At 37.4% G+C, this 13,342-nt stretch overlaps 2 protein-coding genes across 3 annotated transcripts in view; one reads left to right on the forward strand and one right to left on the reverse strand.

The window, feature by feature from the left end:
• Positions 1-5,439: 5,439 nt before the first annotated feature.
• On the reverse strand, positions 5,440-13,326 carry bloc1s1 (biogenesis of lysosomal organelles complex-1, subunit 1). Its single transcript, XM_079808120.1, has 4 exons — positions 12,852-13,326; positions 12,414-12,486; positions 7,463-7,595; positions 5,440-5,666 (listed from the first exon to the last, which is right to left on the reverse strand). Exons 1-4 carry the CDS (start codon positions 12,910-12,912, stop codon positions 5,556-5,558), a joined length of 378 nt encoding a protein of 125 aa, XP_079664246.1. The 5' UTR covers positions 12,913-13,326; the 3' UTR covers positions 5,440-5,555.
• The window catches only part of tbc1d20 (TBC1 domain family, member 20), a 22,802-nt gene continuing 22,770 nt past the window's right edge, over positions 13,311-13,342 (forward strand). For both annotated transcript variants that reach the window (XR_013815881.1, XM_079808077.1), the window contains exon 1: positions 13,311-13,342. This exon is cut by the window's right edge and continues 338 nt beyond it. The gene's annotated coding sequence lies outside the window, so the exon portion shown is untranslated.

The following is a 13,342-nucleotide window of genomic DNA, read 5'->3' on the forward strand; positions in this document are numbered from 1 at the left end:
CATTTACTCAACCTCAAGTTGTTCCAAACCTGTATGAGTTTCTTTCATGTGCTGAACACAAAAGAAGACTTCCATAGTGTTTTTTCCCCCCTTACTATAGAAATCATTGACATTCTTCAAAATATCTTCTTTTGTGTTCAGCAGAAGAAACTCATACCGGTTTGGAACAACTTGAGGTTGAGTAAATGATGACAGGATTTTCATTTTTGGGTGAACTATCCATTTAAGAGAATACATTTGTACTTAAAAAATAATAATAATAATTAAAGCTGCACGCAGCGATGAAAGCGCCTTCGCACCCTGTCACCTCAAACACATGCATTTAAGCGGTTAAATATAGAAGAAATATGGCAAATACAGCTTTCCTGTAGCTCAGACAGTAGAGCGTGGCGCTAGCAACACCAAGGTCATGGGTTCGATTCCCGGGGAAAGCAAGAACTGACAAAATGTAAAATGTGTACCTTGAATGCAATGTAAGTCGCTTTGGATAAATGCATGGAAATGGAAGTCATTTTTATGTGCCACACTTCCTGTTGCCCGCAGGTGGCACTTCGACTATAACTGAATATTGGCATGTAGAGTCTTCAGGTCAGGACTATTATCAAACATGTGAAGTTTGGCGCAGATCGGATATTGTATACCTGAATCTTTTATGGCGAAACATCAAACTTTGTGAGTCCGCCACGGACACGCCCTTCAGCGAAAACTCAAGATCTTCACAGTTTAACATCACAACGGCCTTTAGATTAGACTGACCAAATATGATGCTGATCTGATTAAATCTCTAGGAGGAGGAGTTAAAGTAAAACGCCTGGAAATGGCAAAATTAGCTAAAATCTTGCAAAGAAAATTCTAAATATCTCACTTCCTGTTGGTTTTCAGATTTTGCACTAAGAGACTTTTATGTAGGTATTGGGCTGTTACATGTGTGTACCAAATTTCATACCTGTACGTGAAACTTAGCGGGAGGGGCACTTCTTTGAAATTTTGTAGGTGGCGCTATTGAGCCATTTTGCCGCGCCTAATTCTGAAGCCCATATCAGACATACATGTTCAGCACTTCTGACGCGTGTGCAAAGCTTCATGAGTTATCGAGCATGTTTAGGCCCTCAAACATGTGATTCATTTCTGAGAAGATTAATAATAGACCAAGCTATTACAATAGAGTCACCATCAGTGCTCGGGCCCTAATAATACATAATATATACATTAATATAAATATAAAAATATATTTTGTGATTTTTTAAAAATATAAATCTAACTATTTAACAGCAAAAAATAGATTTGCTGAGAAATATTATTAAAAATGCACACATAGCCGTTCGAAAGTTTTACCAACTTACAAAGGCTGCATTTATTTAATTAAAAATACAATAAAAAGCTGTAATATTGTGAAATATTATTAAAATGTAAAGCAGCGGTTCTCTATGTGAATATATAGTAAAGTGTCATTTATTCCTGAGATCAAAGCTGAATTTATCATCATTACTCCAGTCTTCACTAATCATTCTCATATGAAGATCTGATGATCAACACACATTTATGATTATTATCAGTGTTGAAAACTGTTTTTTCTAGGATTATTTGATTAATAAAAGCTCAAAAGAACTGTATTGAAATAGAAAGCTTTTGCAACATTACGCATTACCGTAAAAAAGAAAAGAAATTAATACTTTTATTCATCAAGGACGCATTAAATTGATCAAAAGTGACAGTACAGACATTTATAATGTTTCAAAAGCTTCATATTTCAGATAAATGCTGTTCTTTTGAACTTTATATTCATTAAATAATCCTGAAAAAAACACTGATAATAATCATAAATGTGTCTTGAGCTCGAATCATCATATTAGAATGATTTCTGAAGGATCATGTGATGATAAATTCAGCTTTGAATCACAGAAATAAATTGCACTTTATAATATATCCACAGATTTTAAATTGTAATATTTCACTGTTTATTTTGTATTTTTAATCAAATAAATGCAGCCCCAGTGAGCAGAAGAGACGTCTTCTAAAAACATTAATAAACGTACAGATCTCCAACTTTTGAACAGTCGTGTATATGTTTTTTTTTTTTTTTTTTACATTTTTTATATTTACATGCCTAAAAAAAATCATAATAAAAATGTATTTGAGGACCTACACAAGATGAAATACAGTCCCAAATATGTCAAATCTGGACTTAAAAACAGCCACACTTTGCTCTAATGTTTCTCAGTTGTACTTTTACTCTCCTTATGTAAATAAAGTTAATCCTGTGAGGCTGTGGAAATGTGGATTATAGCGTCACTGCGTGGCAGCTTAAAACGGGAAAAATGAGCAAAATCCCACTAAAACCTATCAAATCTATTTTAGCTCACGGTTACGCCTATAAAACAACAGGCCAGGTTTGTACTACACTCTAAAAAAATGGTGCTATATAGCACTAAAAGTCGTAATCATAGGGGAACCACTTTTGGTACTATATAGCACCGCTACCATATACAGAACCTGTTAAGATATGGTGCTATATAGCACTAAAAGTGGTGGCTCGTACTCATAGGGGAACCACTTTTGGTGCTATAGCATCTTAACAGGTAATGGTAATCATTGTTTTAGACGGTTGTAACGATGCATATTTGATCTCCTGAACTTGAATGAGCTCCTGCAACTGCAATAGAGGAGCAGACATTTCAAAATAAGAGTCCTGGTGTATTTCCAGCGTGTTTATCATTAAAAGTCACGCATTATATATTCGTTTTTGATTACACAATAAACTGTGTTTAATTTAATTCCCATTTAATTCATAGTCAGGAGGAAAGAGCAGTATTAGACACATATTCAATAAAGTATCAGGGTTATAATAGTTCACTAAAACCATTAAAAAAATCTTCTTTAATTGAAATTAAATAAATATTAACTGAAATTTAAAAAATAAATAAACAAACTTATTTGAAGCTTTAGCTTAACCTAATATGGCCTACTGACTAAAACAAATACAAAGTTATAAAAAACTATATAGATGTTTTTAAAAAAGTGAATTGAGCTCTTTCGTGTATTTTTAATGTCAAAAACAAAATTATGTCAAAATGTCAGTTCGAGTGACAGTCGGTTATGTGACGCTTAAATGCTTAATGTATTACAATTGAACTAAACTCATTAGATTTTAGGAGACTAACACTAGACTAAAACTAGAAACAATTCAGGCGACTAAAACTAAATCAAAATTTGCTTTATAGTACCTCAGTCATCCAAAAAAACAACAACCAGAAGAACCAGTGAAGCACCAAGATTCAGCACTTAAAGTGGTTCCCCTGTGATTATGACTTTAGTTCTATATAGCATCATTTTTTTGGAGCGTATGTTCCTCACTGAGGCTGAAGTGAAAAGCAGGGAAGCAAATCTGAACACTGGGTTAAATGTGACCTTAAAGGGTTAGTTCACCCAAAACTGTAAATTGTGTGATTAATGACTGAGCCTCATGTGGTTGGACACCCGTCAGACCTCCGTTCATCTTCAGACACAAATGAAGATATTTTAGTGTAAATCTGATGCTGAGAAAGGCCTCCATTGACTCAACTTTACACTCTCAAGACCCTTAAAAGACACTAAAGACTAAAGTTACAAAGTCCATCTCACTACAGCGGCTCTACAATAACTTTATGAAGACGAGAATAGTTTCTGTGCGCAAAAAAACCCTAAATAACGACTTATATAGTGATGACGATTTCAAAACACGGCCTCATGATGCTTCGAAGCGTTATGAATCAGTGAGTCGATTCAGCAGTTCAGAGTGTTATGAATCAGTGAGTCGATTCAGCGTTTCGGAGCGTTATGAATCAGTGAGTCGATTCAGCGTTTCGGAGCGTTATGAATCAGTGAGTCGATTCAGCGTTTGGAGCGTTATGAATCAGTGAGTCGATTCAGCGTTTGGAGCGTTATGAATCAGTGAGTCGATTCAGCGTTTGGAGCGTTATGAATCAGTGAGTCGATTCAGCGTTATGAGCGTTATGAATCAGTGAGTCGATTCAGCGGTTTGGAGCGTAATGAATCATTGAGTCGATTCAGCGGTTTGGAGCGTTATGAATCAGTGAGTCGATTCAGCGGTTTGGAGCGTTATGAATCAGTGAGTCGATTCAGCGTTTCGGAGCGTTATGAATCAGTGAGTCGATTCAGCGGTTCAGAGCGTTATGAATCAGTGAGTCGATTCAGCGTTTGGAGCGTTATGAATCAGTGAGTCGATTCAGCGGTTTGGAGCGTTATGAATCAGTGAGTCGATTCAGCGGTTTGGAGCGTTATGAATCAGTGAGTCGATTCAGCGGTTTGGAGCGTTATGAATCAGTGAGTCGATTCAGCGGTTCGGAGCGTAATGAATCAGTGAGTCGATTCAGCGGTTCAGAGCGTTATGAATCAGTGAGTCGATTCAGCGGTATTCAGCGGTTTGGAGCGTTATGAATCAGTGAGTCGATTCAGCGTTTCGGAGCGTTATGAATCAGTGAGTCGATTCAGCGGTTCAGAGCGTTATGAATCAGTGAGTCGATTCAGCGTTTCGGAGCGTTATGAATCAGTGAGTCGATTCAGCAGTTCGGAGCGTTATGAATCAGTGAGTCGATTCAGCGGTTTGGAGCGTTATGAATCAGTGAGTCGATTCAGCGGTTTGGAGCGTTATGAATCAGTGAGTCGATTCAGCGGTTTGGAGCGTTATGAATCAGTGAGTCGATTCAGCGGTTCAGAGCGTTATGAATCAGTGAGTCGATTCAGCGGTTTGGAGCATTATGAATCAGTGAGTCGATTCAGCGGTTTGGAGCATTATGAATCAGTGAGTCGATTCAGCGGTTCAGAGCGTTATGAATCAGTGAGTCGATTCAGCGGTTTGGAGCATTATGAATCAGTGAGTCGATTCAGCGGTTTGGAGCATTATGAATCAGTGAGTCGATTCAGCGGTTTGGAGCGTTATGAATCAGTGAGTCGATTCAGCGGTTTGGATCGCCAAAGTCACGTGATTTCAGCAGTTTGGTGGTTTGACACGCGATCTGAATCATGATTCAACTCACTGATTCATAACGCTCTGAACTGCTGAATCGACTCACTGATTCATAACACTTCGAAGCTTCATGAGGCCGTGTTTTGAAATCGTCATCACTATATAAGTCGTTATTTAGGGTTTTTTTGCGCACAGAAACTATTCTCGTCTTCATAAAGTTATTGTAGAGCCGCTGTAGTGAGATGGACTTTGTAACTTTAGTCTTTAGTGTCTTTTAAGGGTCTTGAGAGTGTAAAGTTGAGCCAATGGAGGCCTTTCAGAGCATCAGATTTACACTAAAATATCTTCATTTGTGTCTGAAGATGAACGGAGGTCTGACGGGTGTCCAACCACATGAGGCTCAGTCATTAATGACACAATTTACATTTTTGGCTGAACTAACCCTTTAAAAGCAATAACATGCTCCAGAAATATACACGTATTTGTTTTATTACACAAGCACATTATATTATACAAAACAAAAATAAAATAAAAACAGCTGCTGAAGCAGTTCTTCAGTGTAATCCAGGACACACACACTGGTCTGAGATCAGTGTCCTGAGGGCTGAGCCGGGCCCTTCTGCACATACTCCAGAGCGCTGGCGATCGTCCTCATGTCCATCTCGATGCTTCGCGCCCAGTTCTCCACGTCTCCGATCTCCTGCAGAAGAAGAATCGCTCATGAAGCTTCACAGAATCTGACTCGCTCAGCGCGTGAAGAAGTGTGTGAACCGCTCGCAGGATCTGCGGAAAGGGGAATCATTGAACTAAATAAGAGGGATCATGTTATTTTTTATTTAGTGCTGTCCTGAATAAGATATTTTACATAGAAAATTGTTTACATATAGTCCACAAGACTAAAAAAAATAGCTGAATTTATTACAATAACCCTGATGAAAAGTTTCTGAACCATTGATTCTCAGAGCTGTGTGTGTGTGTGTGTGTGTGCTGTGTGTGTGAGAGTGTGTGTGTGTGTGTGTGTCGTTCCCTGATGATCCACGGCTGTGTGTGTGTGTGTGTGTGTGTGTCGTTCCCTGATGATCCACGGCTGTGTGTGTGTGTGTCGTTCCCTGATGATCCACGGCTGTGTGTGTGTGTGTGTGTGTGTGTGGTTCCCTGATGATCCACGGCTGTGTGTGTGTGTGTGTGTCGTTCCCTGATGATCCACGGCTGTGTGTGTGTGTGTGTGTGTCGTTCCCTGATGATCCACGGCTGTGTGTGTGTGTGTGTGTCGTTCCCTGATGATCCACGGCTGTGTGTGTGTGTGTGTCGTTCCCTGATGATCCATGGCTGTGTGTGTGTGTGTGTGTGTGTGTCGTTCCCTGATGATCCACGGCTGTGTGTGTGTGTGTGTGTCGTTCCCTGATGATCCATGGCTGTGTGTGTGTGTGTGTGTGTCGTTCCCTGATGATCCACGGCTGTGTGTGTGTGTGTCGTTCCCTGATGATCCATGGCTGTGTGTGTGTGTGTATGTCGTTCCCTGATGATCCACGGCTGTGTGTGTGTGTGTGTGTGTGTGTCGTTCCCTGATGATCCACGGCTGTGTGTGTGTGTGTGTGTCGTTCCCTGATGATCCATGGCTGTGTGTGTGTGTGTGTGTCGTTCCCTGATGATCCACGGCTGTGTGTGTGTGTGTGTGTGTGTGTGTGTCGTTCCCTGATGATCCACGGCTGTGTGTGTGTGTGTGTGTCGTTCCCTGATGATCCACGGCTGTGTGTGTGTGTGTGTGTGTGTGTGTGTGTGTGATGGTTGTTTTCGAGTCTCTTGTTTGTCCTGAGCAGTTAAACTGCCCAATGTTCTTCAGAAAAATCCTCCAGCACATTCGTCATATTTCATTAGACCCGGGGGGTGAAAACTTCTGAACAGGATGAAGATGTCCAAATTTTTCTTATTTTGTTTTAATATAATTTTTTTCCCATCTAGTACTGCCCTTCAGAAGCAACAGAAGATACTTGCATGCACACACACACACACACACACACACACACACACACACACACACACACAGCCGTGGATCATCCAGGGAACGACACACACACACAGCACACACACACACACACACAGCCGTGGATCATCAGGAACGACACACACACACACACACACACACACACACACACACACACACACACACACACACACACACACACACACACACACACACACAGCCGTGGATCATCAGGAACGACACACACACACACACACACACACACACACACACAGCTCTGAGAATCAATGATTCAGAAACTTTTCATCAGGGTTATTGTAATAAATTCAGCTATTTTTTTTAGTCTTGTGGATTATATGTAAACAATTTTCTATGTGAAATATCTTATTCAGGACAGCACTAAATAAAAAATAACATGATCCCTCTTATTTAGTTCAAATGATTCCCCTTTCCGCAGATCCTGCGAGCGGTTCACACACTTCTTCACGCCGCTGTATATAAAGGCGCTGTACCTTTAAGGCCTGGTTGAAGTTCTCCACCATGCTGATCCACTGGGCCGTCTGCTTGGAGAACTGTCCGGCCTGGACCTGCAGCGTCTTCACCTCGTGGTCCAGCTTGCGCTGATTGACGTAGGCCTGAGCCACCCTGAGCAGATTCTCATATTAGCGTCTTAAAGTGGGCTCGGTATTCACACACATTTCACAATTCCATTCCGATTCCATATCATTATCGTGGATCAGGGTTCCCACTCTTTCAGCAGCCATTTTCCAGCACTTTTCCAGGACATTTTCAATTTTACTACGGCGGGAATAAAAGACAAGGATCACGCCAAATATTGCTTTCTAAATCACGCCAAATATTGCTTTCTAAATCATGCCAAATATTGCTTTCTAAATCATGCCAAATATTGCTTTCTAAATCACGCCAAATATTGCTTTCTAAATCACGCCAAATATTGCTTTCTAAATCACGCCAAATATTGCTTTCTAAATCACGCCAAATATTGCTTTCTAAATCATGCCAAATATTGCTTTCTAAATCACGCCAAATATTGCTTTCTAAATCACGCCAAATATTGCTTTCTAAATCATGCCAAATATTGCTTTCTAAATCACGCCAAATATTGCTTTCTAAATCACGCCAAATATTGCTTTCTAAATCACGCCAAATATTGCTTTCTAAATCACGCCAAATATTGCTTTCTAAATCATGCCAAATATTGCTTTCTAAATCACGCCAAATATTGCTTTCTAAATCACGCCAAATATTGCTTTCTAAATCACGCCAAATATTGCTTTCTAAATCACGCCAAATATTGCTTTCTAAATCACGCCAAATATTGCTTTCTAAATCATGCCAAATATTGCTTTCTAAATCACGCCAAATATTGCTTTGTAAATCACGCCAAATATTGCTTTCTAAATCATGCCAAATATTGCTTTCTAAATCACGCCAAATATTGCTTTCTAAATCATGCCAAATATTGCTTTCTAAATCATGCCAAATATTGCTTTCTAAATCATGCCAAATATTGCTTTCTAAATCACGCCAAATATTGCTTTCTAAATCACGCCAAATATTGCTTTCTAAATCATGCCAAATATTGCTTTCTAAATCATGCCAAATATTGCTTTCTAAATCACGCCAAATATTGCTTTCTAAATCACGCCAAATATTGCTTTCTAAATCACGCCAAATATTGCTTTCTAAATCACGCCAAATATTGCTTTCTAAATCATGCCAAATATTGCTTTCTAAATCATGCCAAATATTGCTTTCTAAATCACGCCAAATATTGCTTTCTAAATCACGCCAAATATTGCTTTCTAAATCATGCCAAATATTGCTTTCTAAATCACGCCAAATATTGCTTTCTAAATCACGCCAAATATTGCTTTCTAAATCACGCCAAATATTGCTTTCTAAATCATGCCAAATATTGCTTTCTAAATCATGCCAAATATTGCTTTCTAAATCACGCCAAATATTGCTTTCTAAATCACGCCAAATATTGCTTTCTAAATCATGCCAAATATTGCTTTCTAAATCATGCCAAATATTGCTTTCTAAATCACGCCAAATATTGCTTTCTAAATCACGCCAAATATTGCTGTCTAAATCATGCCAAATATTGCTTTCTAAATCACGCCAAATATTGCTTTCTAAATCACGCCAAATATTGCTTTCTAAATCACGCCAAATATTGCTTTCTAAATCACGCCAAATATTGCTTTCTAAATCATGCCAAATATTGCTTTCTAAATCACGCCAAATATTGCTTTCTAAATCACGCCAAATATTGCTTTCTAAATCACGCCAAATATTGCTTTCTAAATCATGCCAAATATTGCTTTCTAAATCACGCCAAATATTGCTTTCTAAATCACGCCAAATATTGCTTTCTAAATCACGCCAAATATTGCTTTCTAAATCACGCCAAATATTGCTTTCTAAATCATGCCAAATATTGCTTTCTAAATCATGCCAAATATTGCTTTCTAAATCATGCCAAATATTGCTTTCTAAATCACGCCAAATATTGCTTTCTAAATCACGCCAAATATTGCTTTCTAAATCACGCCAAATATTGCTTTCTAAATCATGCCAAATATTGCTTTCTAAATCATGCCAAATATTGCTTTCTAAATCACACCAAATATTGCTTTCTAAATCACGCCAAATATTGCTTTCTAAATCATGCCAAATATTGCTTTCTAAATCACGCCAAATATTGCTTTCTAAATCACGCCAAATATTGCTTTCTAAATCACGCCAAATATTGCTTTCTAAATCATGCCAAATATTGCTTTCTAAATCATGCCAAATATTGCTTTCTAAATCACGCCAAATATTGCTTTCTAAATCACGCCAAATATTGCTTTCTAAATCACGCCAAATATTGCTTTCTCAATCACGCCAAATATTGCTTTCTAAATCACGCCAAATATTGCTTTCTAAATCACGCCAAATATTGCTTTCTAAATCACGCCAAATATTGCTTTCTAAATCACGCCAAATATTGCTTTCTAAATCATGCCAAATATTGCTTTCTAAATCACGCCAAATATTGCTTTCTAAATCATGCCAAATATTGCTTTCTAAATCATGCCAAATATTGCTTTCTAAGTCTTTAAAAGCCGTCCAGTTTATTGCCATTACTTAACAATCCAGCATTTTTCAATATGAGCTCTTAATCATACATTATGACTATGGAAGCTTGTTTACACCACAGAATAGAAAGAAAAGGTAATTGAGACTTTTAATCTCGCTATTCTGACTTTCTCGCAATTGCGAGTTTACATATTTGTGATATAAACGCGAAAATTGTCGCAATTCTTTTTTCCTCAGAATTGGACTTTATAACTTGCAATTGCAGTTTAGATCTCACAATTCTGAGAAAAGAAGTCAGAAGTGCAAGATATAAACTCGCAACTGCGCAAAAAAGTCAACTGTGAAGAAAAGACTTGCGAGTTTATATCACGCAATTCTGACTTTATAACACACAAATGTGACTTTATATCAAAATGATGTGATTAGGGAGCAGCTTACGAGTTAACATTCACTGCATACATTTGAGCAGTTATAGCATTAGCATTAGCTAACACAAGACTAAACATCATTATTCAAAATACTACATCAAACTCAGCGTTCCTGAACATGTGCTTTCTGCAACTAGCGCTAATTGTTTGGGCCAGCGATAAACTCTTTATACTCGGCTAGAGAAATAACTTTTTTTAAAGAATTTTCCCAGACAACAACAAGATTTTCCAGGACATTTTACATTTTCTCTAATTTTCCATGTGTTTTCCAGGACGAGTGCGAACCCTGAAAACCGATCTCTGAACTAATGCTGTAAACTGGGAGTCAGTGTAGCTTCCTAGAAAATTAACTCATTTGTATACAAACACTTAAATGTTCACATCAGAAGGCCTTTATTTACACCCTGGAGCCGTCTGGATTACTTTTATGCTGGATGTGCATTTTGGAGCTGTTAAAGGTGCAGTATGTAAGTTTTTTCCCCCAGTATAATATCCAAACACCACTAGGCCAGCAGTGAGTACTCAATATCCCAAATGTGTCCGATTATTTGTAAATGGGGAGATGCTATTTTAGTGTGAGGGCGTGGCCTGTCGATGACATCATATCCGCGTTGGTTTGCAGTTTTATTCTGCTTCAGACTACAGTAACGTTAATAATCACATCATCAACATGATTTCTGCCCGAGTCCTATCCCTATCAGTGTTCATTTTGACAGCAAATTTTGATTTAGCTTTAGTCATATTTTAGTCGCCTAAATTGTTTTTAGTTTTAGTCTAGTTTTAGTCTCCTAAAATCTAATGAGTTTAGTTCAATTGTAATACATTAAGCATTTAAGCGTCACATAACCGACTGACACTCGAACTGACATTTTGACATCATTTTGTTTTTGATATTAAAAATACACGAAAGAGCTCAATTCACTTTTTTAAAAACATCTATATAGTTTGTATAACGTTGTGTTTCTGCTTTAGTCAGTAGGCCATATCAGGTTCAGCTAAAGCTTCAAATGTATTTTTTCAAATTCAGTTAACATTTATTTAATTTCAAGTAATGAAGATTTTTTTAATGGTTTAGTGAACTATTATAACCCTGATACTTTATTGAATATGTGTCTAATACTGCTCTTTCCTCCTGACTATGAATTAAATGGGAATTAAATTAAACACAGTTTATTGTGTAATCAAAAACGAATATATAATGCGTGACTTTTAATGATAAACAAGCTGGAAATACATTAGGACTCTTATTTTGAAATGTCTGCGCCTCTATTGCAGTTGCAGGAGCTCATTCAAGTTCAGGAGATCAAATATGCGTCGTTACAACCGTCTAAAACATATTACTATATAAACATCGTAAAGTAAACATTCATCAGCATTAGTTCATAAACAATTGTGTGTCATAAATGTGTGTTATTGATTGAGCCGCTCTGGAGCTGGATTGGGTGTGTGTTTTTATTCTATTTAAGTGTTTGTATACAAATTAGTTCATGTTTACTCTCGTTTTTATTTGTTGACGAAAATGACAATAGATTTTCGTCATAGTTTTTGTCATCCAACACTAGTTTTTATTTAGTTATCGAAAAAATTCGTCAACGAAATGAACACTGATCCCGATTCTTTCCCAGCGGCTGTGAGCTGAAGACCACATGACCCAAGAGTCTGTGTGACATCATCAAACCTCTAGCGGACGGAAAACTTACATATTGCACCTTTAACTCACTCTATTCAGTCTTTCTATTCACTCCCATTAAGAGCCAGGATATAACTGTATCATGCTTTCATAAATGCGCTCTGTTGCATCTAAGCTGCTTTTGCATAGTTTCGTCATACAGTCCTGGATTATGACCGTGATCACATGAGTTTACCGTGTAATCTTGTGCATTAAATAACACATTTACACACATGTATAAAGTGTCCTCCTCACCCCACATTGAGATGATCCACCAGGGCTTCCGTTAAACACGTGGCGGCGGTTATAGCCTCTCGTCTTCGTCTCTCTGTACAGTATATACAGTATTACATCACTTCATATACGGATTATCACAGTTTTATTCATTTACATGCGTTTATGTAACAATTTAGTAGCTTTTTTAAAATGTATGTGTACTTCTATATTATTTAGAAGTATTTAAATACAATATAAATCAAATATGTGAAATGTATTTAATTAAATGTATTTTTTAAAACACATTATTCAATGCATTCGTACATATTACCTTTTATTCTTCCTATATGGTCCACAGTGATAAAGTATAATTATAATAAAAGCACATTTCAGCGACTAAATGAACACATTAATCGCCCATTCTTACATACATTTAACAATCATTACATTTGGGCCTGTAAGTCGACAGAAACATACCTTGCAACTCTTTCCTTTCGTTTTGTTTCGTTTGGTGTTCTTTTAATAAGCGGGAGAGCATTTTGGCTATTTAATGTAATAGAAAATAATAATAAAAATGTTGATTTGTCTATATATTCTAAATGTTTTGGCAGTCACCGGACTCACATGACAGGCAGCTCTGAAAACATACGTAAAGCGCAGAGGGACAAGCATACGTGAGATGTATTTTAAAACGACATTTCAAAATAAAAGAGACCTAAAAAACTGACCGACTAGCTTTGACTATTGTTTTATTTTTAAAATTTAAATCATAAAGTTTACATCATAAATTAATTGTATTGTTTAATGAACATGTAGTTTCATGCGTGTCACGGGCAGTTTTTTGTTTATTTTATTATAGTGTACTTTTATTTTGAATGGTTTCTAGAACGCCGCCTTGTTCGCGAGATAATGAAACTGCAACTCCCAAAATCCTTTGCGCTTACACGTAAACATCAACCTAGATGATA

This window comes from Gobio gobio (assembly GCF_949357685.1).
Source record: "Gobio gobio genome assembly, chromosome: 24".
Lineage (NCBI taxonomy): Eukaryota > Metazoa > Chordata > Actinopteri > Cypriniformes > Gobionidae > Gobio > Gobio gobio.

Bases quoted from the DNA above. Each gene is read 5' to 3' on its own strand.
- bloc1s1 (XM_079808120.1), bottom strand. From the start codon at position 12,912: ATGCTCTCCCGCTTATTAAAAGAACACCAAACGAAACAAAACGAAAGG. The intron at 12,487-12,851 runs GTATGTTTCTGT...TATACTGTACAG, and splicing joins CGAAAGGAAAGAGTTGCAAG to AGAGACGAAGACGAGAGGCT. The intron at 7,596-12,413 runs GTGAGGAGGACA...GAATCTGCTCAG, and splicing joins GTGGATCATCTCAATGTGGG to GGTGGCTCAGGCCTACGTCA.